This window comes from Cyprinus carpio, chromosome A2, assembly GCF_018340385.1.
Source record: "Cyprinus carpio isolate SPL01 chromosome A2, ASM1834038v1, whole genome shotgun sequence".
NCBI classification, from domain to species: Eukaryota; Metazoa; Chordata; class Actinopteri; order Cypriniformes; family Cyprinidae; genus Cyprinus; species Cyprinus carpio.
This window is the reverse complement of record NC_056573.1, coordinates 19,478,656-19,506,645: the sequence shown is the minus strand read 5'-3', so window position 1 is coordinate 19,506,645 and position 27,990 is coordinate 19,478,656. Positions and strand designations below refer to the sequence as shown.

General features: G+C 37.2%; 2 protein-coding genes across 4 annotated transcripts in view; both read right to left on the bottom strand.

The window, feature by feature from the left end:
* LOC109109119 (capping protein, Arp2/3 and myosin-I linker protein 3-like) overlaps positions 1-11,083 on the bottom strand; it is a 48,088-nt gene extending 37,005 nt beyond the window's left edge. For 2 of the 3 annotated variants that reach the window (XM_042777557.1, XM_042777560.1), the window contains exons 1-2: positions 10,896-11,083; positions 7,942-8,036 (exon numbers count right to left, since the gene is read on the bottom strand). In XM_042777557.1, coding sequence (XP_042633491.1) covers positions 7,942-8,036; positions 10,896-10,953 — 153 coding nt within the window. In that variant the 5' untranslated portion in view covers positions 10,954-11,083. The remainder of the gene's footprint in view (positions 1-7,941; positions 8,037-10,895) is intronic. The other variant, XM_042777547.1, reaches the window with a different exon arrangement.
* A 506-nt stretch (positions 11,084-11,589) lies between these two features.
* On the bottom strand, positions 11,590-15,728 carry LOC109098956 (tripartite motif-containing protein 16-like). Its single transcript, XM_042777541.1, has 6 exons — positions 15,353-15,728; positions 15,086-15,181; positions 14,729-14,971; positions 14,450-14,609; positions 13,918-13,977; positions 11,590-13,791 (listed from the first exon to the last, which is right to left on the bottom strand). Exons 1-6 carry the CDS (start codon positions 15,689-15,691, stop codon positions 13,205-13,207), a joined length of 1,485 nt encoding a protein of 494 aa, XP_042633475.1. The 5' UTR covers positions 15,692-15,728; the 3' UTR covers positions 11,590-13,204.
* Positions 15,729-27,990: the final 12,262 nt, after the last annotated feature.

The following is a 27,990-nucleotide window of genomic DNA, read 5'->3' as shown; positions in this document are numbered from 1 at the left end:
GCCACATCTCCAACCCTAATCAAACAGACCTGATACAGCTAATCAAATCCTTATTAGAAACTTCCAAGCAGGTGTGAGAGTTGGAGCTGGTTGGAGCTAAACTCTGCAGAGCTGTGGCCCTCCAGGAATTGAGTTTGAGACCATTGTTTTACAGAGTTAAGAAAATTCACAAAGCATTTTAATAATGATTCAGTGCTATAACAAAATTATGGAGAAACGGTGTACACTGGCCGCTTCTACGGGTGCTATCGCTTATGGATTTCACATGTGTGCTGAAGTGAGGCGAACAGTGTTACAGACAGATGAATAGGCGCAGAGAGGAAGAAATAAGGATTTGTGTGATGTCTGAGGATTACAGAAACATAAAAAGAAGGATTGTCCTATATTTTGAGAGCGAGTATGTGAAATAGCATGGTCAGGTCTGGATAAACCTCGTAATCTCATTCATAATTTAAATTCTTCATTAGCATACTTCATTTAGGCCTTTGTCACACCCCTCAAACCAATCTAACCCTTCCTCATGATATAAACCCGTGGTTTTCAACCAAGGGGGCCAAGGCCCACTAGGGGCCTGCAGGATTAATTAAAATAATTTAAATCAATATGTTATTATAAAAAATAATTAATATCAATGTAATATTATACAGGGGTCATTTGAATGCTGTAGAAGACCATGCGGGCCTTTAAGTCAAAAAGGTTTAGAACTACTGATCTAAACATCAACCAATTTCCATCTTACTGCCCTTTTTTCCTCTCCAACACTCTTCTACTTGTCTCAAGATGTTCTTTTTCGGATCTACTATGTATATTCTCAAATTCTCTCTTCAATTCAACTCAAAAAATTCCTGTTTCCTCTGATTCAGTGCAGCTCCCACAACCTAGGCCCCCTGTTTTCTTCATCCTCCTTCACTCATCTATTCTCTTTCTGCCCTGTCGCTTTCGTTTCTTCAAGGCCTCCCTCCAATGTATTACTAATGGCACCCCACCAAGAAGAAGAAAAGAGAGATGGAGATCCCAGATTTCTCTTTAATAAAGTCTTCAATAGGCTTTGATGGTGGGTATTCGTATAGGGTTTGATGGCGGCTGGGGTTGAATTGAAGTTTGGGCATTTTATTTAAAGGAAGTTCTCGATGCTTTGTCAGATTTAACAGAGACACAACCATTGATCATGAGTGCACCTCAAAACTCAATAACAGGCCAAAAAAAAACCGTAGTTATATAAATACACTCCTCAAGAAAAAGAGATGATGCGAGAGAGACAGATAGAAGAAGGAAAAGTCAGTTTGAGAACCAGAAAGCGTCATCTACTCATCAAAGGCTTTACTATCAAAGGAAGCAGACACAAAAGATTGGCATGTAAACAGCCACATTAATTATTAAAGCCCACTGGGGTATTTGGACTTGACCGAGTTTGCACGGATGGATGCATGAGGGGGGACCCCCAATTAAGGAATGGATAAGAATACATCAAAGACTACCTAACATATTGCATGGGTGGGGACAGAGGCTGATCACATGGTAATGAATGCAGGAGTTAAGCTACGATGCACATTACTCACCCTGCTGTCGAGCCATACAGAATATTGCATCCAGCATATGATATCAACATTAGTATTCATTATTGGATCCGAGCCACATTGAGTAAGCATCTTTGTGACAAAAACTACAGAAGATGGGGCCAGGCGATGTTGGGTTTGTCTGCAACAATGTCCTCTGAGTAGGGGGTCAAAGTTAAGGTGGTTTGACTGAGACGGACACCCAGAAAAGAAAAAACTTTCATCCTGCAATCGCTGATGAGGAAGGTATGGCTTTCATAGACCATTCAAGCCTGAGGAGATCAGACTGGTTCAACACTTACCCTAAAAATCATCACCACCTCTCAGTACCGACTTCAAAGAATGAGAGATACGAGGATATGTGTGTGTGTGTGAGTGTGTGTGTGTGTGTGTGAGGGAGGGGAGGTTTGTGTGTAAAGAAGGGATAGGGTTTATATTAATCATTCGATGTCAGGGATCTGGCTTGACACTTCAAACACGACCCATAATTCAAAGGGTGTTGGGGACACATCAGCGCTGTGCCCAGGAGACTCTAAAAGAGCGTCAGATTGCTCCAAACATGCCTCTGTACATCTCTTCTGAGACACATCACACCGACTTGCTTCCACGCAGGGATCATTGGGATGACTAGCAGGGATCAATGGGTCTGTTTTCTGAGAAAACAGACCCATTTCGGCTGTCAGCTTTTGTAGGTGAGAGAAAGAGCGTGGATCTACTCCCGTGGCAGGTCCGTGTCTTAACTATACTAAACTTAAGAGGTGAAGAGAGGAGAGGAATAAAGCGTGAGAAAGGAGGATAGAAGGAAGGATGTATCAGGGCTGAAATGCTGTGTGCTCCAGATTCACTGATGATTAAAAGTCTTGTAATCAAAGCTGTAACTAAAGCCCAGAGTGAGAGAACAAGAGAGGAAATAAAAGAGAGACAGAAAGACAAAGACAGAGAGGAGGGGCTAAAAGCTTACGACCGGAGGAAATATGTTTCTTATGTAGTTATCTGCATTGCAGTCCTGGTCTTGATGAGTATTTTTGTCTTATTTTTTAGTTGAAGGGGTAGTTCACCCATTCATTTATCATTTACTCAACCTGGTGTTGTTGCATGGCCTTATACCATACTTTCTTTTTCGGAACAACAAAAGGAGACTTTAAAAAAAAAGTCCTGTTTGCACTCGCTTATAATGGCAATGAATAGTGACCAACATCAAGCTTAAAAAAAAAAACAAAAAAACAAAAGCATTAACGAATGGTCCCATGTGACACGTGCCATATATTATAACAGTCAGAGTAAACTGCTGTGATAATTGAGTTTCATGAATGTGCAGTCGTGCACAGTAGACCAACAGCCAAGTTCGGGATTTCTGTTAAATAATACATTATATTTGTACTGTTTTTCACCAAAACCTATTGTATACCTTTTTTTGTACTGTTTTTGAATAAGTAATATTGTATTATTTTTTTTATTTCCTGGTGAAAGCAAGATAAATTTAATTGAGAAGCAAAGTTGTGTAAGATAATAAAACTTACAACTTACAATACAACAATAAATATTTATTCAATTAATCATTTTTATTAATACTTTTAACAATTTCATTTTATTACCATTTGTTTTTTGGCAGCTGGACTGCTTGCCCTTGGATTTTGTTCCTCCCATGTTTCTTATACAAGCAGGTTCTAATATTTATCTAACTAATGCTGGTTAAGATTCATCCACATACTTTTAAACCACTACAACAAAAAAAATAAAAAATAAATCTCTTACCATTGGGTGGTGGAACAGATTCCAGTAGCTGGATTTATTTATTTATTATTTTGTTATCATTTATTTATTATATTATATATCATTTATTTACTGAAGTACAAAAAAAGCAGGGATTAAAGACAAAATTGATTCAAAAGTTTTGCTTGCTACAGTATAAGAATCTAAATGCCAGAATTTCAAGGCAACATTCAGAATTCAAATTAAAATGTTTAATTCAAGTGCTCTCTTTAAAAGTATTGCATAATAATGCACACTTTTGAATGGAATCCACTCAATATATTACACAACTGTGCATTTCAAGTATATATTAAAAGATAATTTAGGGTATTTTAAAAAAATACTCTCAGCTTTAGGTCATACTCTGCAGATAAACAAACCAAAAAGGATACTTTTCACACCATATTTACTCTTTATATATCTCTTACTTTTCCTCCTTGGATGTGGATCCATTTGTCTCTTGTATCACATCCGTCCAGACTGCAGTGCAATCCCCCAAAGTCACTGCCTCTCAACATCTCCACAAGCTATCCTTGCACCGCAAACTTCTCCTTAAGCACCTCGTATCACATTACTCGTCTTTATCCAGCCACTACTAATCATAATGCAGCAGTTGTGCAACTCTAAGATGCTTCTTAGACCAGAGAAAGCTCATTACCCTGAGTGATACACCCATAATCCTTGTTAGTTTTTATATTTAAAAATCTAATGTGAACTGATCAGCACATTAAAGGATTATTCTGGGTTAAGTACAGGTTAAGCTACTATACCAACATCAGCTGTAAACAATATATTCAGTATGTGCACTTCTGTAAATATGATGTTAAATAAAGTTTATCTGGTATTTAATACAGAGTGCTGCTTTAATAAAGATAATAAGTCACATGTAATCTTTGACGATTTGACATGTAATAAAGTCACAAAGGGAACATTCTTCTAAAATGTTTTATAATGACTTTATCTTCAAAATGTTTTGACTTTTTGTTCATAAAAGGTGTAATTATTCTTGAAGCTAACAACTTTATTCTCAAAATCATTTTTATTATTATTTCAACATGGCACTAAAATGTTCTCGTAATATTTAGGTGCTGTGACTGTTCGCTATTTCACAGCTTAGTTTTTCACCATTTTAATGGTCAGATCTTTTTGCAATTACTTCTGCAGAGCGACAAATGCATTTTGTCAAGTAATTATTCCAATAAAAATTATACAATTGAAATTACAATTTGAATTATATAAGACTTAAAAATGTTGTTATAAGTAGTTAATTGCAAGTCACACTGCAGGACAATACCAGCACTGTCAACTACTCAATGACAGCCATACATTTCAAAACAACACAAAATCTTGTGAGAAATATCCAAATAAAATCACTGCATCGGAACTTAAGCATGCCACTAAGCTAGTCATTGCAGCTAGGAACTGTTCCGCATGAGTACGGTCCAGCAGACAGGGTGGTGGTGCGGACAGCCTCTATCTAAGAAAGTCTTCATGTCACTCACTATGGCGATCACAGTCTTTAATTGGCCTATTATTCTACAGGAGAGGAAAACTGAAGCGACAGACCGAGGTAAATAATTAAAGAGGAAAAAAAGTGAGATTTGGGGCTTCAAAACAAACAATCTCCTCTGCCGCCCACCCCCTCACTAACTCTCTCTCCATTGCCCCCTCTTGTGAGCCTCTGCCTGGTGTGTTCCTGTTCACCAAGCCCAGCTTTTATCCAATCCCCTCTTCCAACATCACACCATCGCTCTCTGCTGTGGGTCCACAAAATATATACTGTATATGTGTGTGTGCACATAAGACTGTGTGATCTCTCAGTGAACATGTACAAGTAAAATGTGGTTTGAGCGATATTTTTAGTGCTGTGACCCAAGGCTTGAGCTGATGTCTTGCTGAGTGCTCTACACAGCTGTATTGGGGCCAGTGTGTGTGTGTGTGTGGGTGTGTGTGTGTGTGTGTGTGAATGTGTGTGTTGATGAGGGTGTGTTTGTAAGCTGGTACAATTGGCATACCACCACACATACACACACACACAAAATCCCCTTGGGGTAAAGGAGCAGCGAGTGACAGACCACAAGTAAATATCTCTACACAGTATCTGTGTGTGTGTGTGTGTGTGTGTGTGTGTGTGTGTGTGTGTGTGTGTGTGTGTGTGTGTGTGTGTGTGTGTGTGTGTGTGTGTGTGTGTGTGTGTGTTTGTGTGTGTGTGTGTGTATGTGTGCGTGTGTGTGTGCGTGTGTGTGCATGTTTTTGTGTACCCCCAAGCTCTCGTCATAGTGTCGGACCTACATTTAAATTTGCTTTGCTCTTTGGGCACAATTTCTAACCATCCACAATCATAAGCACATTAGACTACTGAAAATGCACACTTGACATCAATCTGACAGAACAGAGAAGCAAGCCTGAGTATATAGTGTGAAGCATATAATGTGAAGAACAGAACAATGACAGAGAAAGAAAAAATAGCTATCTAAGACACAACAGAGAGGGGGGAGGGTGAAGAAGATGCTAATATAAATGGATAGAGTCAGAAAGAGGAAGAGGAACAAAGGCAGACTGGCAGGAGGGGTGAGGTTAAAGCGATAGTTCACCCAAAAATGAAAAATCGGTTATCATTTACTTGTACTGTGGTCTACATTCACTTTTAATGAATGGAAAAGAGAAGCAGGAACATTCTGCTAAACTTTTCCTTGTGTGTCCAACAGAAGAAGACAGACAGATTCCAAACGACATGTGAGTGAATATTGACTGAACTTTAATTTTTGGGGTGAACTATCCCTTTAAATACAATGATTTAACAATATAACAAGATTTTTCGAAGTTAAAGTCACCCTGCATTGACTAATTGTATCCCTTAAAAATCATCTTTGATAATCAAAATGAAATATTTAAAAACAGGGTTGGTGTCAAACCGCATTTTTGACACTGTCTTTGGTACACTGAAGTTTTAAGTAGACAATGCTCAGCAGTGATCTTAACAAATTTGCACATGGTATATCTTGAAGCATAATAAAACCAGCAGATAGACATTCACACAACGTTAAAAATAGATTTTCACCACAGTGGTTTATTTCAGTTTTTAGTTTCTGATTTTTGTAATCATTTGTAAAATGCACTAGCAATTTCTGAGTCAAAATTGTTTCTACACCAAAACTTCCCTCAGGGTTTGTGTCAACATCAGTCCACTGACACTTAGCAGGAAGTGAGTTTGATTCCTCACCTCGGTCAACTCATTCACTCTGTGTGTGTGTGTGTGTGTGTGTGTTTGAAACCGATCTGGATGATTAATTTAGCTTTTGTGGCTCCAAACCATGGCATTTAAAGTCTCCAGCTGCTTTCAAGGGTCTTAAAGTGACAATCACACACACACAAACACACACACTGGCATTCGTATGCCACCTCTACTCTCACCATCCTTCATCTCACACACACTCCTTCCAGAGTAGGTCGGTCCCTCTGAGCCACCAAGACTCAGTGGCCACAGTAATGCTCACAGCTCAGCAGGGGTCTGGTCTCCAACAATTTCTGTTTGTGTGTGTGCACCATTGTGCGTACATTGCTTTTATCATTGATTCCACTGCCCATTCTACAAATGGACTTGGCAAAAACAACCCAACCAGCAGGCAGTAAACACTGCACACCCCATTACAGAGGAGGAAAGGTTAAAGTCTTAGGCTCATTGTTTTTGTTACTGCTGCATAATAGAAGCACAAAATAAAGGCACAGAGTGGATGCACATGTTTACCCAATGCTGATGGGTTTTAAAAGGACTACTTCACTCAAAAATGAAAATTCGGACATAATTTCAAAACTCACACTCATGTTGTTCCAAATCTGTATGACTTTCTTTCTTTTGTGGAACACTGTTTCAGAACAGGGACTGAAGCTTACAGATTTTAGTAAGCACCAGGTTGCTTATATTCACAGTTAAGTGCTGAATGGTCTGAATGAGTCATTCAAGAATCAAACTGATTCAGTTCTTGAGTTCAACACACTGATTCAAAGATCCAGTCTAGAACTAGAAGTGAAGATCATCAGTGAAGGACTTTTTAAATTTCTTAAATTGCCTTGCATTTCAGTCTGTTCATGACTTCAGAAGAAGTTAGAAACATCTCTTTGATTCTTTTATGATGCTTTTGCATTCTTTATTGAGGCCTGAAAGCTTCAGTTCTCTTTCATTGTAACTATATGTAAAATAAAGAATTACACTCCATACAGAAATGTAGTATATGACACACACACAAACACACACATATACATATATATATAGCCCTGTATCAAAAGTGATATTTCCATATATGATACATGGTGTATATAAAAAAATTACATAAAAGGTGTATATGCACACATTAATAATATCTATATGATAATTTTTATATGGTATTATATGTAGCAACCATATTTTATTTATATATATTCAACATGAAAAATTTATAACACCAAAAATGTAATACACATACTGTACATAAACAATCAAATATATTACATTTGCTCCACTTGTCTTCCACTGAAGAATTAAAGTTTTGGAAAATTTGGAATTACTTGATGGTAAATGATGACACAATTTCAATTTGCGTCAGCTGTTCCTTTGAGGACATATGTAGTAGTGAAGTTAAATGTAGTGCTTTACCAGAATCCGATCTTCTGATTTGCCATTCTTGTTCTCTACTTTGATAGCTCTCACCAGCTTGATTGATGTCTTGTCAATAACTCGTCTGATGCTCTCTGCAAATAGAAAGGCGATGCATTAATGGCAGTAGAAACTCTCTATCTTTCTCAAGACATATTTCCACTGCACGTAGGGTTAGAAAATAACTTCCTTACACCCATATGCTTTATTTTTACACCTTTTCCACTTGCGTAGGTGGTTTTTCTGCATGCATACTGTACATAGCAACACACAAATAAAAAGCAGCTCAAGATGTCCTTCAAAGCAAAAGCAGAAAATAAATGAGAAAAGTCATTCTTATTATCTGGCTTCTCATGTATATGACACTTATGATCTAATTCCTGGAATATGCATTTTAAACTTTTACCAAGAGGAAAGACTCAGAGAAGGAAGAGAAAGGCAAGCAAGCAGAGGAAGGAATAACAGAGGAAAGAGGGAGAGAAGGATCAGAGCAAGACAAACAGTTAATGCAGTCGCAATCAACATTAATCTGTGTAAGACCCAGTCACGAGATCCAAGCCTTTCTGACTGACACTAAGAACAGCAAATGGCCAAACTAGAGCACATGTTTCCATTACAGCGAGTCACGGGGGGATAAATAAATGGGTAAATGGGGTAGGGATATGTAAATGTGCACAAAGAAGAGTGAAAGAAATAAAACACATGTAATAAGTGATGGAGTGAGATTTCGATCAGATGAAAGAAGTGGAGACTGAAAGAAAAAAAAAGATGGAAAGAGAGAGAGAGACCACACATTTGTGACTTTGCTCCCCTTTTTATTAGGGGAATCTAAAGGCTGCTATTTTCTAGCAGCACAGAACGTCTTCAATCACTGTCCTTCATATTGTGGTAGGTGATCAGTCATGTCCACTATTCCTCTATTTCTAAACCTTTGCTAACTATTATTGTCATATCTAATCTTATTTTTCACCTTTTAATAATGTTACCAATTTAATGTTTTATTTTGTTAAATGTGATCATTGCTAATTTCTCACTTTACACTGGACTTTTTATTTTAGGTAATAGCATCGTTCTGAAATGCTGCATTCTGCCCGGTCAAATATTTATCATGCAATGACGTATATTTGTCTAAACACTACATCAGTTTCATGTTTCTCACATCATTCTATAGTCTCTTTCTTCTCACATAATCCAATAATTTCAGCTCAAATCAATTATCCACATCCACTGATATATTTATTTAGCACATAGCCATGAAATAAGCTTTGCATTGACATCAACATCACTTTGTTGTGGGTTTATTTCGCAATGATGACCAACTGACTGTACATTATCCCATTTTATTGCCTTATCTGTTAATGCTACTTGTTTGCTCTACTTTTAACATTAGCTTTTTAACACATCAAGATTTTAGGTTAAAAATTCATTTGCATGAATTCAGGCATATTGGTATTGACATGACTGTTGTCTAAAGTGGCCTAACTGTTCTGAATTTACACTTAAGTATGCATAAGAAAGTGTATATTTTAGGTGTTGTGACTGGTCACCATTTTTGTTGACCTTCTAGCTTTTCCAAAAGGAAAAATAATATTAAAATGCCAACCTATATGAGCTATTAGAAAAGATTAATGCAAACATACTGATAATGATACAGATGGTACAATGGAAGGCCACATGATGACTCACAATTCATCAAAATTCGCCTTTCCAGTGGCCAGTAATAGAATGAACAGTGTCACCCACACAAATATCATCACAAACACTGTACATGACAAAATAATGCAATAAACATGAAATAAATAACTTAAACACTCCAATGTAATGTACATAATTGATAACAAAAATTCGATTTTTTTTTTAATCAGTTCAAAAAATTCAAGCAAATAATTAGGGGACTTATAAAAATTATAAACTTTAAAATATTTTATGCAGAGCCATCATCAGGGAAAGACAAACGGGTACATAGTCCCGGACCCAAAGCAATGGGAGCCTATTACCGTCCCCTTGTATAGCCAACTGGTTCCAAAAATTTGGTCCTATAGGCTACCCTACAAATTAAAGTGATAACCCTTATATAATTGTAACAGTATGTATTGACACTTTACAAAAAAAAAAAAAAAACCGGCCTATATGGTAAGGTTAAGTTAACCAGTTAACAATTTATCATTTTTAGCATTGCTTTTTCCCCCAGTGCACTAAATGGAAATTGAAATAGAGAGCGCAAGCGCCTGGGAGCAGGACAGTAAATACTGGGTTAGTAATAGGGATTAATTACCAAAGGAAGATAATAATGTGCGAAGGTAATTAACAGTACCAGTGTGTGTTCAGTGTCATTGTATGTGTCAGTAGTGTGAGGGCGCATCACCGTGCGCTAAGATGACGGCCTCTATGATGAGTGTGTGTTCGGTTAGCCCTAAACACACATGATGAATGTGACTGAAGTGTATCAGTCTCTCCGTGAACTTGCGTCAGCAGCGATTCGCAAATGTGTAAAGAACTGAAAGTAACTCATATCCGAGACACATCAAAGGGAGAACAGCATCATGCGCGCACACGCACGCACACACACACACACACACACACACACACACACAACTACCTACACACTGCAGGCAAACGCAACAGACACATACACGTACATGAAACCAACTGATCGATTTGCACAAATGTTGTCTTTTGAAGATGGACAAGAAGTGACCGTCATTAAGGCGACAATAAGCACACACGCTTACACGCAAAATTAATTTTTCTACCGTTAGGCACATCCAATCTGTATGAGAAATCTTTACATCTCCACAAATCTACCACCTTATCTAACATTCAGCGCTGTGAGGATTTCAAACCAATAAAACACAAAGCACCGGCCGAGAGCGGGGACGCGCTTAACAAATCCCATGGTGCGCGTAACGGATGTCGTATAGGAAGAGGAAAAAAGAGCTATTGGATTTAATCACCTGTCATTTCCCGACTCACGGTGAGAAAAGCAGTTGCGACGGTGTCTTTGGATGCCATGACGTCCAGCGCCCTCTCCTCTTCCTTTCCTTATCAAGCAGGAGCAGCTATACTGCACGCTCGCTCTCAGCCAATGCCTATAAACATATAATACTGAAGAGAGCCAGCGAGAGGAGGAGGAGGGCTAAGAGAGGAGTTCACACACAAGTGTGCATATATCTATGTAAAGCGATGAATTCATAATGCAAACGCAAGGTTTGTGCCTGGATTAGAACATGACTCAAGTCCTTTTTTTACTCATATTCAGTATATTTAAGTGTATGGCACAGATAAGTTAACAGGCACTTGTAGTGTACTTTGCATTTTAAAAGTATATTTAAAAAACTGTAGTGTTTTTAGATAATGAAATAAAAGGCTACTTAAGTGTACTTAAAGTGCACTTTCAGGACTGTTTCTTAACACATGTATTTATTTAAGTGCACATTGTAATAATGTCAAATTTAAAAATGTTTTACTTTAAAGTAAATTTTAAATCATGTTTTAATATTTTGTCATGCTTTAAACGATTACATTTATTTAGAAAGGTTGACTAACATACTTAAGCGCATGTGAAGTACTTGATTATTAATTTTATTTCATATTTCATTTAAATATATGTGTACTAAATTGCAACTTCTGCAATACAAATGTTTCCTTACAAATATATTTAAATACATTTAAAATATTACTTTCTGTCTATACTTTATATTCTCTTAAAAGTATGCACAAGTAATTTTTTTTTTTTTTTTTTTTTAGGGGATAAACTTTGAGGCTAATAAATATGTTAGTGTGCTCTTAAATATTGACAAAATTCACTTTTAGCATATACGCCGAACACATTTACAGTCTTTCTCTGGGAAAACAGACCAAAAATACTAATGACTCACCCTGCACTAGACAAATTATTGTACAATCAAATGCTCCCTAGAATGAGTAAGTCCCTCCCCCAAGACAACTTGCAACTAACTAGCAACTAAAGACTATAGGGCTAATAAAATTAAAAAAAATATATATATATATATATAATATATAAAAAAATCTAATATTCACCCAAACCTCTCTATTAAAGAGGATGCATTAAACTGTGTATTATACAACTTACTCCAACAGCATCAAGACAGTCATGCACCTTGTTAGCAGTAAGTGACAGAACTCAGCATCTGCCTGATGGGTAATTGCTAGGAGGTGTTTGTGACTAGCATTTTGAGTCTATACAGTGATTCAGTGTTTAAAAACGGGTATTTATAGAGACTAGTGTCAGTGTCCTTGGCAGTGAGAGAAATGGTTTCTTTCATAATAGAGTATTTTAAAATCCCTGTCACTCATAAAAGGATAATACAGGCTGCAAATGATGTCTGTGATTGGACGGAACTGTAAATGGGCTCCCTGAGGGCCAAGGCACACTTTCTCTCCCTCTCTATGATAATCGCTATTAGTGCCTATCCTTCCCTCTACACACATTTCCCACGTCTCTCTGTTGCTCTGTCACTGTTTGCTCTGTTGAAACCGTGTCTGCCCTACACTTGCCCCAGGCTGATTTTGTGTTTGGAAGGGTGGTGGCAGGGGGAAGGGCAGGAGGTGACAGGCTTTGGAGTTGTCCCTTGTGCCAACCCTCTGGTCCTCACCTCGGTATAAATTCTACTCAATGAGATGTGTGTGTGTGTGTGTGTGTGTGTGTGTGTGTGTGTGTGTGTGTGTGTGTGTGTGCATTTGTGTGGTTTCAGGGAGAAAAAAGGCCATGCAAGTCTAACTGTTGGGATAGTGGAAGAGTGCAGCCTGAAGGGTGTATGACAGAAGAGATGGACTAATGCTAAACAAAATATAGACACAGTGGGAACAGGAACAGAATAGATGTAATATGTGGATGTGGCGAAGGATTAGATAGAATGACAGATTTCCATTCAGATCAGCAGATATGAAATGAGTAAGTGCTTGCTACAAATAAGCATAAGGACATTCAGGTAATCTTAAAAATATGGATTATGCATGTTGCTATGTTTTATATAAAGTAGTATTAAAAATCCAATATAATCATGTAATGATTCATACAATACAAAACATGGACTTTTTTCAGTCAAAATGCACTGCTTTGATATGCTTCCTTGGGTTATTCTTGGCTAAACCTAAGCTGTTCATAATTACAGATGCTGACATTAAAAAGGCTCAATTTAAAACTTATATAGTGCTGCCACCAAGTGTCTACATGCAAAAACCACATCCTTCCTCCAAATCCTGATTAACTATTACATATTTGTTGAAGAAACACTACAGCTTACAAACTACCCAAATTAAATGGAGAAGAAAGGGACATTTTGGTCTCATTTTTCACTGGATCACAAAGCTTCACGTAGGAACCTTTCCCAGCCAGTCCGAACCCAGGATAAACAGGCTCTTTAAAAATAGTTTGGTGCTTATAAATGAGACTCATGTTGTCAGAAACATTGTAAAATGCCAAGATTCCAGCCCTGTAGTCCAAATACACTCCTATTTTGGAGCCATGTGATTGAAACTTCGAAAATGTTGTCTTATTGTCATGCCAAAATTCTACATGGACACCTTCACAGCGTAGTCCCCACGACTGAGCATTTCTTCCTAAAAGTATACGCTGCTTGCCTTTTCTACGGATCCCTTGGTAGGACACAGCAATGCAGACCCAAGTGCCCCCGCCAATCTCTACTTCCCAGTATTTAGGGGACCCTCTGAGACCTTCATTGCACAGGATTTGTGCCCTGCAGTTAAACCTCTGAGTGTGTTCAGGATAGTTCTGAAGCAGGTGCGTGGCTATCACCTCCCTGTTCTCATTCCTCAAGATGAGACTTTCATGTGCTGAGTTGGTATTAAAAGTGAGTTTTGATGCATCTGAGGTAGACAGATGAAAAGATAAAATATTAGCACAATCAATAAGGGGGTACTTGCATTACTTGCCATATCAGAAAAAAAAAAGATTTTCTTCTGTGTGTTTAGCTCTATATTGGAAAAACTTACACTGCAGAAACTCCTCTCTTGTCTGTGGTGGAGGTGATCTTACAATTCTAGTGTTTCTCACTGCAAAGAAAAATAGTTAAGGTGATTTGTATATGTGGGTGCTTCTTAATCAGAAGGCTGAAGAGTCCTTCTGGCCTGGAGTCCTTCTCAGCATTAAACACTAGAAAGAGACAGTCTAGTAATCACGTCATGAAAATGACAGCACAAAAATCTTTATACTATCTAAATTCCTGTTAAAGTGAAACAGCCTGTTGCCATTGCCATTACATACTGAAAAAAAGTTTAGTGCCATCTTTTTTGTGAATTGGTATGCGTGCAAAGGATTGTGGGTGATCAGGGTGGGTCCTTCAAAATAATTGAATTACAGATGGAAAACGAAGGATGATTTCAAAGGATCCTTCAAATTGAGACAGCCGTTGTCAGCACTTGATGATGTGGCAGCTGAGTTATGCAGCATTAGGATGCAGCCTTTTGACTGAGAAGCACCCATAATATAATCATGAAATATATTTGATTGAAATCTTCTACTAACCTTTTCTGGAAATTGTAAATAAACTCGTCTTGCTGGTCGTGTTTAGCTTTTCTATTAGTTCGCTAACTTCCATGGAATCACGCTCAAAAGAATTGTATGGATGCACAAGGAAGACAAATGTTTTTTTATACTCAGTCAGCAAAGGCAGAGACACAGTGCTCTATAGAAAGAGAGAGAGAGAAAAAAACTTGAATGTGACCTGAACTTTTACCTGAAGATTTTACAAGACAATTCAACAGGCATCCATTTCTGTTTCACAGCCATTTTCAATCACTGTACCTCTAGAAATCGAACATCATTGTTTGTATGAGAGAGCAGCTCCAGGTGTTTTAGATCAGCACCTGAGGACCTCATATTACTGATCTCCTGCTGTAGAGTGTTTATGAATCCCTCAGCTTCCTTCACTGCAGACACTGTCTGTCCTTGGATCAGCTCTGTCACTTTGCTCTGATTGTCTTTCATACACTGGATCAGCTCGGTGAAATTTTTCTCATTCTTCTCCAGTGCCTCATTTGCTGAAGCCTAATAATGAAGAGGGAGCAGAGTGGATGTCTTAACTTTAGCTACGCAAGCAATACCATTCTATTAAAAATGAAGACAGTTACAGTTTCAAAGCAAAGATAAATGCCCTTTAACCTTGAAATTCTCTACAGCTAGTTTCAGCTCTTGCAGATCCTTCTCCTTAGCTTCAATTATGTCAGCGGTCCGCTTCTCCAGCTCCCCCAGCTTAATCTTAAAAAATGAAATTCAGTTCAGTTACAGTTCAACTCAGTAGTACAAATTCTAGTGTTTTTAAGCCTTTGAACACTTTTATTGGCACTGATAGTACAGAATAAATGACATGGGCCACTGGTAATAGGCTGGTATCTGAAATCATTTTGCATTTCAAATCACATTTCTGACCTGTTTATTGGCCACTTCCTCTTCCACTGGGATGACATCATGACCTCTGTGTTTATCGGTAATGCACAGGTGACAGATGCACAGCTGGTCTGTGCGGCAGTACACCAACAGCATTTTGCCATGATCAGGGCAGATGTTCTCCTGCAACACTGCATTTGGCTCCACAAGCCTGTGCCTCTTTCCCACGTGCAAACTGTTATGCATGACAAGATGATGCTCACAGTATGAAGCTTCACACTCCATACAGGTCTGTTCGGCTTTGCGCTTCATTCCGATGCATGCATGACACTCGACATCTGTGGATCCACTTGAATGAAGAGCTGGAGCTGTTTCCTCCATGATTTTGGATGTGCTGGCACTGGCAGTACTTGACTGAGTTTCGTTTCCTTGTAAGTATGATTATGGCATTAGCAATGCGGAATTCAAATTATAAGGATAAGGGTGTGGTTTCAGTCCCGGAGCCAGAGCAATGACTCAGAGTACTGCTATTGACAAAACCACTGAAAGAAGCCAAACACTATCTTTTCACACACACACACACACACACACACACACACACACACACACACACACACACACACACACACACACACACACACACACACACAATAAATAAATACATAAAAACCTAATCGAACAGTGAAAGAAACAAATCTACTGTACTATTATAGGCCTATACTATATACACATACATACACACACTCAGAAGATTGAAGTTAGTAAGATATTTTAATGTTTTTGAAAGAATTCTCCAATTGTAACCAAGGCTGCATTTATTTGAAAAAGAGCAACATTGTGAAATATTGTTACAATTCATAATAACTCTTTTTCCAGTTTTATATATTTTAAAGTGTAATTTATTCCTGTGATGGAAAAGCTGTATTTTCAGCAGCCATTACTCTAGTCTTCAGTGTCACATGACTCTTCAGAAATCATTCTAATATGCTGATTTGGTGTTCAGTGTTAAAAACAGTTGTCTTGCTCACAGCGGCGCACATTTTTAGTGGAATGACAAAGCAAATTCTGGCAAATGTATCCCTTTGTTTCAAATACAATACATCATCTACAGTAGCTTACATCTGGAGTTTTGGTTTATTCAAACTTTTTAGTATTATTTGTTTTTTTCCTCCTGGTACGAAAATGTTACTACACTTATTTTACACATTAATTTATCTTATGGCATAGAGAATTCCCAGAATGAAGTCATCATGAAGTCATCAAGTTAATAAATAAAAATATTACACTTGAATGTGTTAGCAAGAATTACTGCTCCTTAATCCTTAATGAGATGAAAATTCTTTTTTTAATCACAATGTTATTACTTGTACATTTACAATGGCCAGTGTTATCCTGATAAATTAATGCTAAATTAAGGATTTTTTTTTTTTTTTCTGAATTATAAAATTGAGTCAGATTAGAGTTTACCAGCAGCAGTTTCACCTGATGAGCACTAGAGGTCATCATCACCTGCGGCTTTTTTGGTTTATATCCTCTGGTATTTGGTCTCAACCGTATAACGTCTATTCTTCATATCAAGATAGACATGTGATAAGCCTTGGTTATTTGTCACCGCAGTTCTAAGCAGTCTTCTTTGTCATTGTTTGTCCTGGTTTTGAACGGTCAGATTTTTTCTTGGACCAAGGAATTGGATTTTTTTTGCTGGAACTTACTCTGGCTGTAGACACAGGTCTCTCTGAGCTGTAATAACATCCTTCAACAAACTGTGTAGACTATAGAGGTTTTAGCACTTGCTATGTAGACAGACAGTATTATGCAAGTTCTGTCTGAGCAAATGCAAGTCACAAATGCTGTTCTTTTCTTTTGTCCAAAGAAAATCTAATTTAAAACTATGTGTTAAAAAAGCAGTCACTGAAATTAGGGCTAATTTCAAATCAATCACCAATAATTATTATTTTAGCAAAATGTGAATCTGCAAAATTAATGTTAATAATTAAATATAAAAAAAATTATTAACAATAATTTATTATCAACATTCTCATATCTATTCTTTCATTTATTTCTTCTGTCATATGTGTGTCTCTATTACTATCCATTAATCTTTCATCACTGTTCTCTTATCTTTTTCATCACTGTTTATCTTATCGGTTTCTTTTTCATATGCATTCATATCTCTGTTTCTGCTGAATCCCAAAACTCATATGGCCTGTATGAATTAATGCAAGGTTATTTTTACTTACACTGTACATGAACTTGGTGATTGTGTAGATGATTATTTACTAATGCATAATGCGACTTAGAGCAATGAAAGATAATGTCATGACTGGTTCCTGTTCCCTCGCATATTTACTGTGAAGTTACCTGAAGGATAACTTCCTCGTGTTTCTGAAATAACCAACTCTCATTCAGTAACTTGTTTAACTGATTTTACACAAGGACACTCTTTCTCACTACATACACACAACAGTGAATTAAATCAAACTAAAAGGCAAGAATAAAATAAATGTAAAGAATAATCAAATCAGCTAAATAAAAATCAATTCCCACGTATATATACATATTTTTTATGTTCATTTCCAATATTTGAAATTCAGAACTTTTCAGTTTAAAGGTTGTGGTCCTACCCTTCTTGACGTCATAGAATAAAAGTGAAACTATCTGTAAAATTGTCAATTTCTGCTGCGGCTACGTGGAGGTATGTTGGTTGTTCTGTTGTGCTTAAATTTGTATTATTATTATTATTATTATTATTATTATTATTGTTGTAATTGTTACTAAATTTGGAATGGCAAAAAATTTTCTTCTTTTAGATAATCAAAAAATTGGTTATATATATATATATATATATATATATATATATATATATATATATATATATATATATATGAACTATTGAACTATTCCTTTATACAAACCACAAAAATAACTAATGAACTACAATATTTATCTGAAGGTTTGTTTACCAGACTGAGTACTGTCTTGGGAATACAGCAGCAAGATGTTCCCGACAGCTGTGCCTATGATGCCTTGTTGTCCTTGTTGCATGTACACTGAGTGTTTCTTTGTTAACATGCAACCAATGAGGCATAACGGCAGAAAATCCTATATAATGTACCATGGCACTACGCTGCAGAATGCGCTAAGGATCATGAACGAGGGCTTCTCTCCTTCATATGACGGCATGCTGGGACCTGGTGTCTATGTCACTAGAAGCTTTGAAAAAGCCTCACATTACCCTGTGCGTTCAAATGGGGAGAGGCTTGCTGTTCTCAAACTCGTCGTAAGAGTGGGAAAGGTGAAGAGGATTGACTACCAAGGTCATCCTTTACAGAAGACCTGGTTTAGATTTGGATATGACACAGCTTGGGTTCCTCCTAACTGTGGCATGGTGAACAGTGGCCTAGAGGAGAACTGTGTGTATGATCCAAGGAGAATCACCGTGTTGGAAGTCATTCCAAATAACAGATTCTGGTAGACTCAAAGAGTCAAGTGCAAAATTTGACCTTACCTCCCAAACAATATTTTTGTGGTTGTGACCACCGCATTTATCAGCAGTCTTATGTGTTACCAGGGGAATGAGAGAAGTTACATTTTTATATTAATGATTTTTCAGATGTCAAAGCAATGTTTTAATTGCAGAAATAATACTATGCAATTATTTCTGTAAATATGAATTATAAAACAGGAAATAAAAAAGAAATAAAAAAATTATGAAATATAGGCTCATGCATGACAATGACAAAGTTTAAGGTTCCTCATGAAATGAAATACAATGAAATAAGATGATTTAGATGGAAAAAGTAAAAAGTATCCAGAAATATAAAAAAGAACCAAAAGATAAATGAATATATATATGTATATTTCTTTCTTTCTTTCTTTCTTGAGAACATATTCTTGCTAATTTTAAGCATTGTGTTTGACTTTCTAATGAGTTGTGAGTCCAGTGTCACACAAAACAAAAATGAAAATAAATGTGCATTTCCATTTATATCTTAAAACAACTAGTGTTACTGTCATTATTATTGTCATTGTTTTGTCCATATTAGAATATTCATTTATTTTATTTATTTATTATTGTCAAAAAGTATAATTAATATTGGAAAAATAAAATCAATGGGAAAATCAAAATGGAAATTGTGGCACACTTTTTATTTGGTTGCTATTGTCAATTTTTTTGGACCTCTGTGTGTCTTCTTTACGTCTCCCTTGTCTTTAAGACTTTCAGTTTCAATATAAATCTGTGTTTACAAGAATAGAATGGAATTTTGCATGAAAGTCTCTCTGAATTTAACAGAATGCTTCTGTATAGCAACATGTTGAAAAACTGCATAAGTCACATATGAGTCACACTGATAATCTTAACTTACAGTTATCGCAGCACTGGGGGTTTACCAGCTACACACGTAAAGGCTCATTCCATGCATACTTGTCTTGAAAGCTGGTGCTCCATGTGCAAACTTACAAGACAAAAGTGAAGCCTTCGAGAGGACCTCTTGTTTTAGAGGTTACTTGCCATGCTTGGTATTTAATCAACAAAGCAAACTGTGAAAAATATTATCTGTTTTTTTTATCTGTTTCTCTTCTGTTTGACACATACAGTATGTGATGTGGCCTTGGAACAAATGTAGACAAACAATACAAAAATGCTTTATTTAAAGATGTCAACAGGCGTAACAAAAATGCTGAAAAACTTGTTTTGTAATCTTCTCTTGCTGAATACTTGTGTATTTATGACTCAAACCCCTATATGAAAATATTTAATTGCGGAGTATTTTTGAAACTCTCGAAAAATCTGTATTACATTTGACCCAGGCAGCAAGACATATATTCTCAAGTAGAACAAAATAATGAAACATAAATTTTCAATGTTGAATTAAAGTTATCATATTAGTTTTCCATAGAAAATGTGAAGTTGGCGTCACTCCACGTTGAGTTCTGGGAAACTTCTTTGTTTATCCACCATACTGGGAGGATCACACTGCCTTATGGCAATTGAGTTTAGGGCAGTAGTTTGATTTTCTGTCGTGACTGTGAAAAATGTCACCATTGTATGTCATTCATGCTGCATCGAGAATTGCAATAGTAACTCAGATCATCATTCTGAGAGAAAACTGGACAATGTAAAATGTTTTTTCACCTTTTCTATTTGTAAAAACACCAAGGGAAGCAGGTTGCAGAGATTAAAAAAAAAAGGAAAAAAAAGTGACGTGACACTGCCAAGTATGGTGACCCATACTCAGAATTTGTGCTCTGCATTTAACCCATCTAAAGTGCACACACACACACACACACACACTGTGAATACACACCCGAAGCAGTGGGCAGCCATGTATGCTGTGGCGCCTGGGGAGCAGTTGGGGGTTCGGAGCCTTGCTCAAGGGCACCTCAGTCATGGTATTGCCAGCCCGATCTCGAACCCACAACCTTAGGGTTAGGAGTCAAACTCTCGAACCATTAGGCCACGACAGCAATGTCACACAAAACAAAAATGAAAATAAATTTGCATTTCCATTTATATCTCAAAACAACTAATGTTACTTTCATTATTATTGTCATTGTTTTGTCCATATTAGATTATTCATTTATTTTATTTTATTCTCAAAAAGTATAATTAAAATTGGAAAAATAAAATCAATAGGAAAATCTAAATGGAAATTATGGCATACTTTTGATTCAGTTACTATTGTAAATTTTTTTGGCCTTCTTCTGGGGAAGTTGTGGCCTAATGGTTAGAGAGTTTGACTCCTAACCCTAAGGTTCGAGTCTCGGGCTGGCACTACCACGACTGAGGTGCCCTTGAGCAAGGCACCTAACCCCCAATTGCTCTCTGGGTGCCACAGCATAAATGGCTGCCCACTGCTCTGTGTGTGTGCGCACTTTGGATGGGTTAAATGCAGAGCACGTATTACAAGTATGGGTTGCCATATGTCACGTCACTTTCTTTATTCTTCTTTATGAGAAGACATTGGATAGTAAATCTATTAATAATGTCACTGATTAAACCCACTGCCTATCACTCAATAAAAGAATCACATTGGGTGTTTTTGAAAGTTTTGGTTTTGTTTGGTTTAATAATTAGCCTAACATTACCTTTGCAAGTATGACTCTCAGTCTGCTTGTAAATTAGCAGAACTTGAACAGAGACATATACAACACTCAACATAAATAACACTTAATGGACCAAGACAGTGATAAAGACAAAATTGTAAAGCAGATGTGAATGAAAATGTGAACGAAAAGTGTTTATGTACACATTAAACGTTTTCCTCTTATATAAAGAAAACACTTAATGCTCTGAGACAGTGATATTAAAATGAGTATTTACAATGACAACAATTATATTTCGTCACTGAAATGTTTTCAGCAAAGAAATGGTTGGACTTCTGTCAGCTTGTTGAACACATAGGCTACTTTATTTGGATATAGCACCATATGATGACTGAAGCAGCAGTGAGCATCCATCGTGCAACACATAATCAAATCAACATTGTAAATGAAATTCTACAAAACCTAAGTGAAAAAATCTAATTATAATGCAAAGCGATAAATGGCTTCTCTTCCTTGCAAATGATACAATGAAGAATGTGAATATTTAACTTCAAGGCAAAATAAAAGATAAACAGGTTTCATTTATTTCAGTATTTGTGGCAGAGGGCGATCCTTCCAGAATGGCGGCAACACCCCAGCAGGCAACGCGGCATGACGTATCTTCACATTCTGTATCCACCTTTTCCTTCAACGCAGAAGTAAGCCTATGGGTGAGACCTTCGGTCCATTATAGGCTACTTTATTTGGATATAGGCTACATAGGATATAGGCGGGTCCAACATACCTGGCCGTGTACTGAATGACTATGCTGCACAGCTGACAGATGTCCTAACAGATGTCTTCAACACCTCGCTAAGCCAGGCAGTTGTCCCCACATGTCACAAATCCACAAAAATCACCAAAAGATTACCAAAGAAATCACCTGTGTCCTGTCTAAATGACTACCGTCCCATAGCTCTGACTCCAATCATGATGAAGTGTTTGAGAGGTTAGTCATGCACAACATCAAAACCAGCCTCCCCAACACACTCGATCTGCTCCTGTTTGCATACCGTCCAAACCGCTCTACAGACGATGCAATTTCCTCCACCCTCGACCTGGCTCTTATCAAGCTAGAAAATAAAGACTCCTATGTTAGAATGCTGTTCATCGACTTCAGCTCAGCATTCAACACAATAATCCCACAACAGCTCATTAATAAACTAAACCTGCTGGGCCTAAATACCTCCCTCTGTAATAGGATTCTGGACTTTCTAACCAGAAGGCCTCAGTCAGTCCGTGTAGGCCATAACACCTCGAGCACTACCACACTGAGCACAGGTGCCCCACAAGGCTGTGTGCTCAGCACGCTGCTCTTCACGCTGCTGACCCACAACTGCACTGCCAAGTTCAGCTTCAACCACATCATCAAGTTTGCGGATGACACAACGGTGGTAGGTCTCATCAGCAACAGTGATGAAACGTACTACAGAGAGGAAGCATCTTCCATGTCACTCTCCAAGAAGGCACAACAGCGCCTACACTTTCTCCACCGGCTGAAAAGAGCAAGTCACCCCCCACCCATCCTCACCACATTCTACAGCTGCATCACTGTCTGGTATGGGAACTGTAGTGCAGCAGACCGCAAGACCCTCCAGCAGACAGTGAACACAGCTTCAAAGATCATCAGTGTCCCTCTCCCCTCCATCCTGGACATTCTCCTCACACGATGCTCCAGCAAAGCCAACAGTATCGTGAAGGACCCCACCCATCCCTCCCACAGTCTCTTCCAGCTCCTACCACCAGGAAGACGGTACCGGAGCATCAGAGCCCGCTCCGCCAGACTGCTCAATAGATTTTTCCTCCAGACTGTGAGAGCCCTGAACTCAAATCACCCCGCCCTCCTCTGAAACCCCACACACACCCCCTACCTCCTGAAACATGGACTATCTCACCTCCTCCACCCCCCAACACACCCCCAACCTTACCACATCACACAAAAAAACTGTCTGAAACTTTCTTTCTTCTTTATTTTTTTGTGCAATTCAAAGTGTGCTACACACAGGTGAGTGGGCCTGTTCAAACCACTTAGTAACACACTCTCCTCTATGCATACTAGACACTTTTCACACACACTGCTGTGTGTACATAATCCCACAAAAGACTCAGTAATATGTGTATGTTTACATGCTCATGCACTACAAATTATCTTGCACTGTTCCCCAACCAGCTGCTTGACTTATGATGTTTCTCTTTGCACATGTACAGTATTATGTGAAGCATTCATATAGTTTTTTTTTTTTTTTTTAGTTTATGTATAGGTAAACATTTATATATAGTATGTAGTCAAAATCTGTCAGTAGGTTAGTTGTGTATAGGTACAGTATTTATGTGAAGCATGAAGCAAATGGAAATGCAAAGACACACCAACTTTCAATATCAAGCAGCAAAACAAACTGTTTCTCAGGCTAAAAATAGCTGGACCGAGTGAGTGGACTCAGATGAGACCGGAAGCCAGACCCACAGAATTTACAAATAGCCTCGCCCATTTTTACGACAAGAAAAAGGTGGATAAGGCACAATATGTATGATTTTTGTAATAAAATATCCAAAAACCACTTGCACAGTGTTATATAAAATTTCATATAGTTGTGCACTTACATTATCCCAAAAGTTCCCAAGGGTTTGTAAAATTCCAGAGAAATTCCAATTTTAAATAATGGCTCTTCCCAGTCCTTTGTTGCCTATCAGTGATGTAATACGACATGCTATTGGTTTCCGCTTTTAAACTATGGCAACACACATGAACAGAAATGCTGCTGTACAGTTAAACTAATTCCATTACGGCTGTCGCAAATAAAATGAAAATGAAATGAAATGTGTTGACTGCAGCATTAAATTTAGATTTGCTTAATGCTTCACCATGATTCTTTTTATGGGTTTTTACAGTGTTGTGTGTTATTACCAGTTATTACCAATCACACATGAGTCGGTTGAGCTTATGAATATGAATGCAATGGCCAATCAGAGGCGTTCAGATGATTCATTGATGAAACGCCTGAGTTTTGTTGTTCAGTGTGTGCCTCTGACCAATTAATACCAGCACTTACCTATTCTATTCTATTCTATTCTATTATTAAACGCCTGAGTTTTTTTTTTTATTTTGTATTCTATTCTATTCACTATCATTTATATATATAAAAAACACCTTGCTATGTGTACTGTGTTGGACTGAGACATGTCACAGCTCTTGTATACTGTTGCTGTCTTGTTGGTCCGATTGTTTTTATTGTTCTTTATTGCTTTCATTGTTTATTGTTTTTATTGTTTTATTGACCTGCACTTTCACTGCCTCTCCCCACAGCTTCTCAAATATTTTTAACCCCCAGGATACAGAGGTTTAGAACACTTTTTTTTACTATTGGCAGAAGTGGCACAATCAGCTCAGTACTCAGTAAAAACCTATTTGCATGTCTCTTATCAGTTCTTCATTTTCAGGTTTACTGATAAGCACCAGTGAATATGTGCACTTTCTAGTAAGTCGCTTTGGCAAGTAACAGTTAGGAAATGCACAATAAATGTATGCAGGATATGAATTTTAACTGACTAACCTTACTCACTTTGTGTCACAAATTAATTTAGCTGGTTAACCCTCACATGGAAGGTGACTGTGTATGTGATTACATTGACTTGAGCAATCCACGATTCACCTGTCAAGACCGTGTACTCTACAATAGATTTTTTTTTTTTTTTTTTGAGTCAGTTTAACAGGAATATTTAACTTACGAAGCAGTGTTAATTAATATAAAGTACAGAAATAATATTATAAAATTCATGTTTTAAATATTGAAGTACAAATTTAAGAACATGACTTATGCATAAAAATATAAAATAATCACTAAAAATATGTAACAAAAAATTATAAATATGTTCATATCATGACAATGATAAAGTTTGAGGTTGCACTGTTTCTGCATTTACGTTGCACAGAAGCAAAACAGAATTTTCCTTAAAAGGATTATACTGACTCACACAGAGAGAAAAAAAAAAGTGAAAATTCCATCCAGTGTCCCCGTTTATTTTTGACTTTCTAATGAGTTGCAAGTAAGTTTATGATACCAAACAGCATTTGTTCCAACTGATCAACACTAGAGGTCACCATCACCTGGTTTATCACATGGACTTCAGTCAGTTTCAGGGGATTCACACAGTGGGCCTTCCTTCTGACAAAACTTACAAGACGGTTCAGGTGCCCAATTCACAAAAATCTGGAAGAAGTCTTTCAACATTGTGCTAATTCAGCCAAAACCTTCACTTTAGTCTTGAATTAACAATCTTCTGAACATACTTTATACTTTTTTGAATATACAATAAAAATGTGCCAACTAACGCCCCTGGTGTCTCTCGCACAGTTGTTACTTTTAAAGTCTTTAGTGTGCATGTCACTGCAATTCTAAGCATCCTGCTTTGTCAACATGAATGAGAGATCAAAAGAAGAGAAAATATTTTTTAAAACAGATTAGCTCTTAGATCTGTCTCTTCTCAGACATGCATATTAAGACTCAGTTTTGGATTACACACTTGCACATTACTAATAATGATTTGCATTTGGGAAAAAAAATGTTTCAGTATCAGTGTTAACTAGAATTTGTGCATGTCTTACAGATTCCTCCAACACAGCATGTTAAGCAACTGCTGTTTTGACATTTTGTTAAAAATAGAATCTAAACCAACCTGATAGCCTATTCAGTTAGTGTAGCACTGGCCATTTAATGCAAGTGAAAGTGAAGTGAAAGTCGTGACATTTGCCAAGTATAGTAACCCATACTCGGAATTGGTGCTCTGCATTTAACCCATCCAAGTGCACACACAGCAGTGAGAAGTGAACACACTGTGAACACACAACCGGAGCACTGGGCAGCTATATATCCAGCGCCCGAGAAGCAACTGGGGGTTCAGTGCCTTGCTCAAGGGCACTTCAGCCATGGGTATTGAGGGTGGAAGAGAGCGCTGTTCATTCATTCCCCACCCACCTACAACTCCTGCCAGCACCGAGACTCGCGAGCTGAGGGTTACAAGTCCAACTCTCTAACCATAAGGCCACAGCTGCTTAATGATTACATACATACAGCCGTGATTGCTCATACCACAAACTAAACTGCATTGATAAGAAATGTGCTGTTTTTAGAGTTAGGTCTTAGAGTATACCATATCTGTAACCCAACCCACCCTTTTGGATCTGCCCAAAATATGAATTAAAAGTGAAACACAAGTTCTCTAAAGAAGAGTTCCTCTTTTTCTAGAGAATACTGGTGCTAAAAGACTCACAAGTAGGTAGGTTGCTTTAAAAGTAAATACATTTTATTTATTTCAGCTAAATTAAATGACAATTTTAATTTGAAGAGTTTGATGTGGAGTTTTCTGGTCTGAGTTTTATACTGCAAACAGCATTTTTTCCATTCACAAATAATTAGTCTCTTTGGTTATTCACTAATTATCAAAAATAGGAAAACTCTTCTAAGTGCTTTGGCTACTGTGAATGCCATGGGGGACAACGATTATGGCAATGGAATACAGCGATATCCTGGACGGCGAACATACATCATGTATCATGGCACTACAATGGTAAATGCACAGAAGATCCTACATGAAGGATTCAGACGTTCTTCTGATGGCATGCTTGGACCAGGAGTCTACGTGAGTCGGAGTAAAGAGAAAGCTTCTCGTTACCCTTTGAATGCTGGAGGACAGAAGCTCGCCATCCTCAAACTAAGTGTTAAAGTGGGAAAAGTGAAAAGGATTGATAATCAGGGTCATCCTTTACAGAAAACTTGGCATCAGCATGGTTATAACACTGCTTGGGTCCCTGCAAACTGTGGAATGGTCTCCAGTGGATTAGAAGAGGACTGTGTTTATGATCCAAGCCGGATCAGGGTGCTAGAGATTATTCCAAATTAAAATGCTAGAACCTTTGCCAGCTTTATTTTTGACCTAAATTGTAATAGAAACAGACATTGCAGATATGTCCTTCCACTAAGTCTTGTTAAACATTTTAACTGTAAAAACTTTGTTTAAATGAATGAATGAATCAATCAATCAATCATTTATAAATGAAGAAAAATAAATATAGCTGTATACTTGTATGTCAGTGTAAGTCAGCCTTTATTTATAAAGCACATTTAAAAAACATCAGATGTTACTGTACACTTTAGGAATAATTTTTAAACTTACAGCACAATCACCTGACTTTGAGACTCAATTAAAACCTATTTGTATGTCTTTGTTATCAGTTCTTCAGTTTCAGGTTTACTGATGAGCACTTAATGATGCCATGACTCTCAACAGTTAACATTACTGACTCAATCGACTTTCTAACTGAGAAACATATAGCAGCTGCACAAAACAAATATGAAAATAGATTTGCGTTTCCATTTGTATTTCAAACCATCTACCGTTGTTATTATTATTGTCATCGTTTTGTTGTTCTTAATATTTTATTTTATTTATTATTGTCAAAAAAGTAGAAATATAATATGAAAAAATAAATATGATAAAATATAATATAATATGATAATAAGAAATATAATATGAAAAAATAAAATCAACAGGAAAAATTACATACTTTTGAGTTGGTTTCTATTGCTCTTTATATT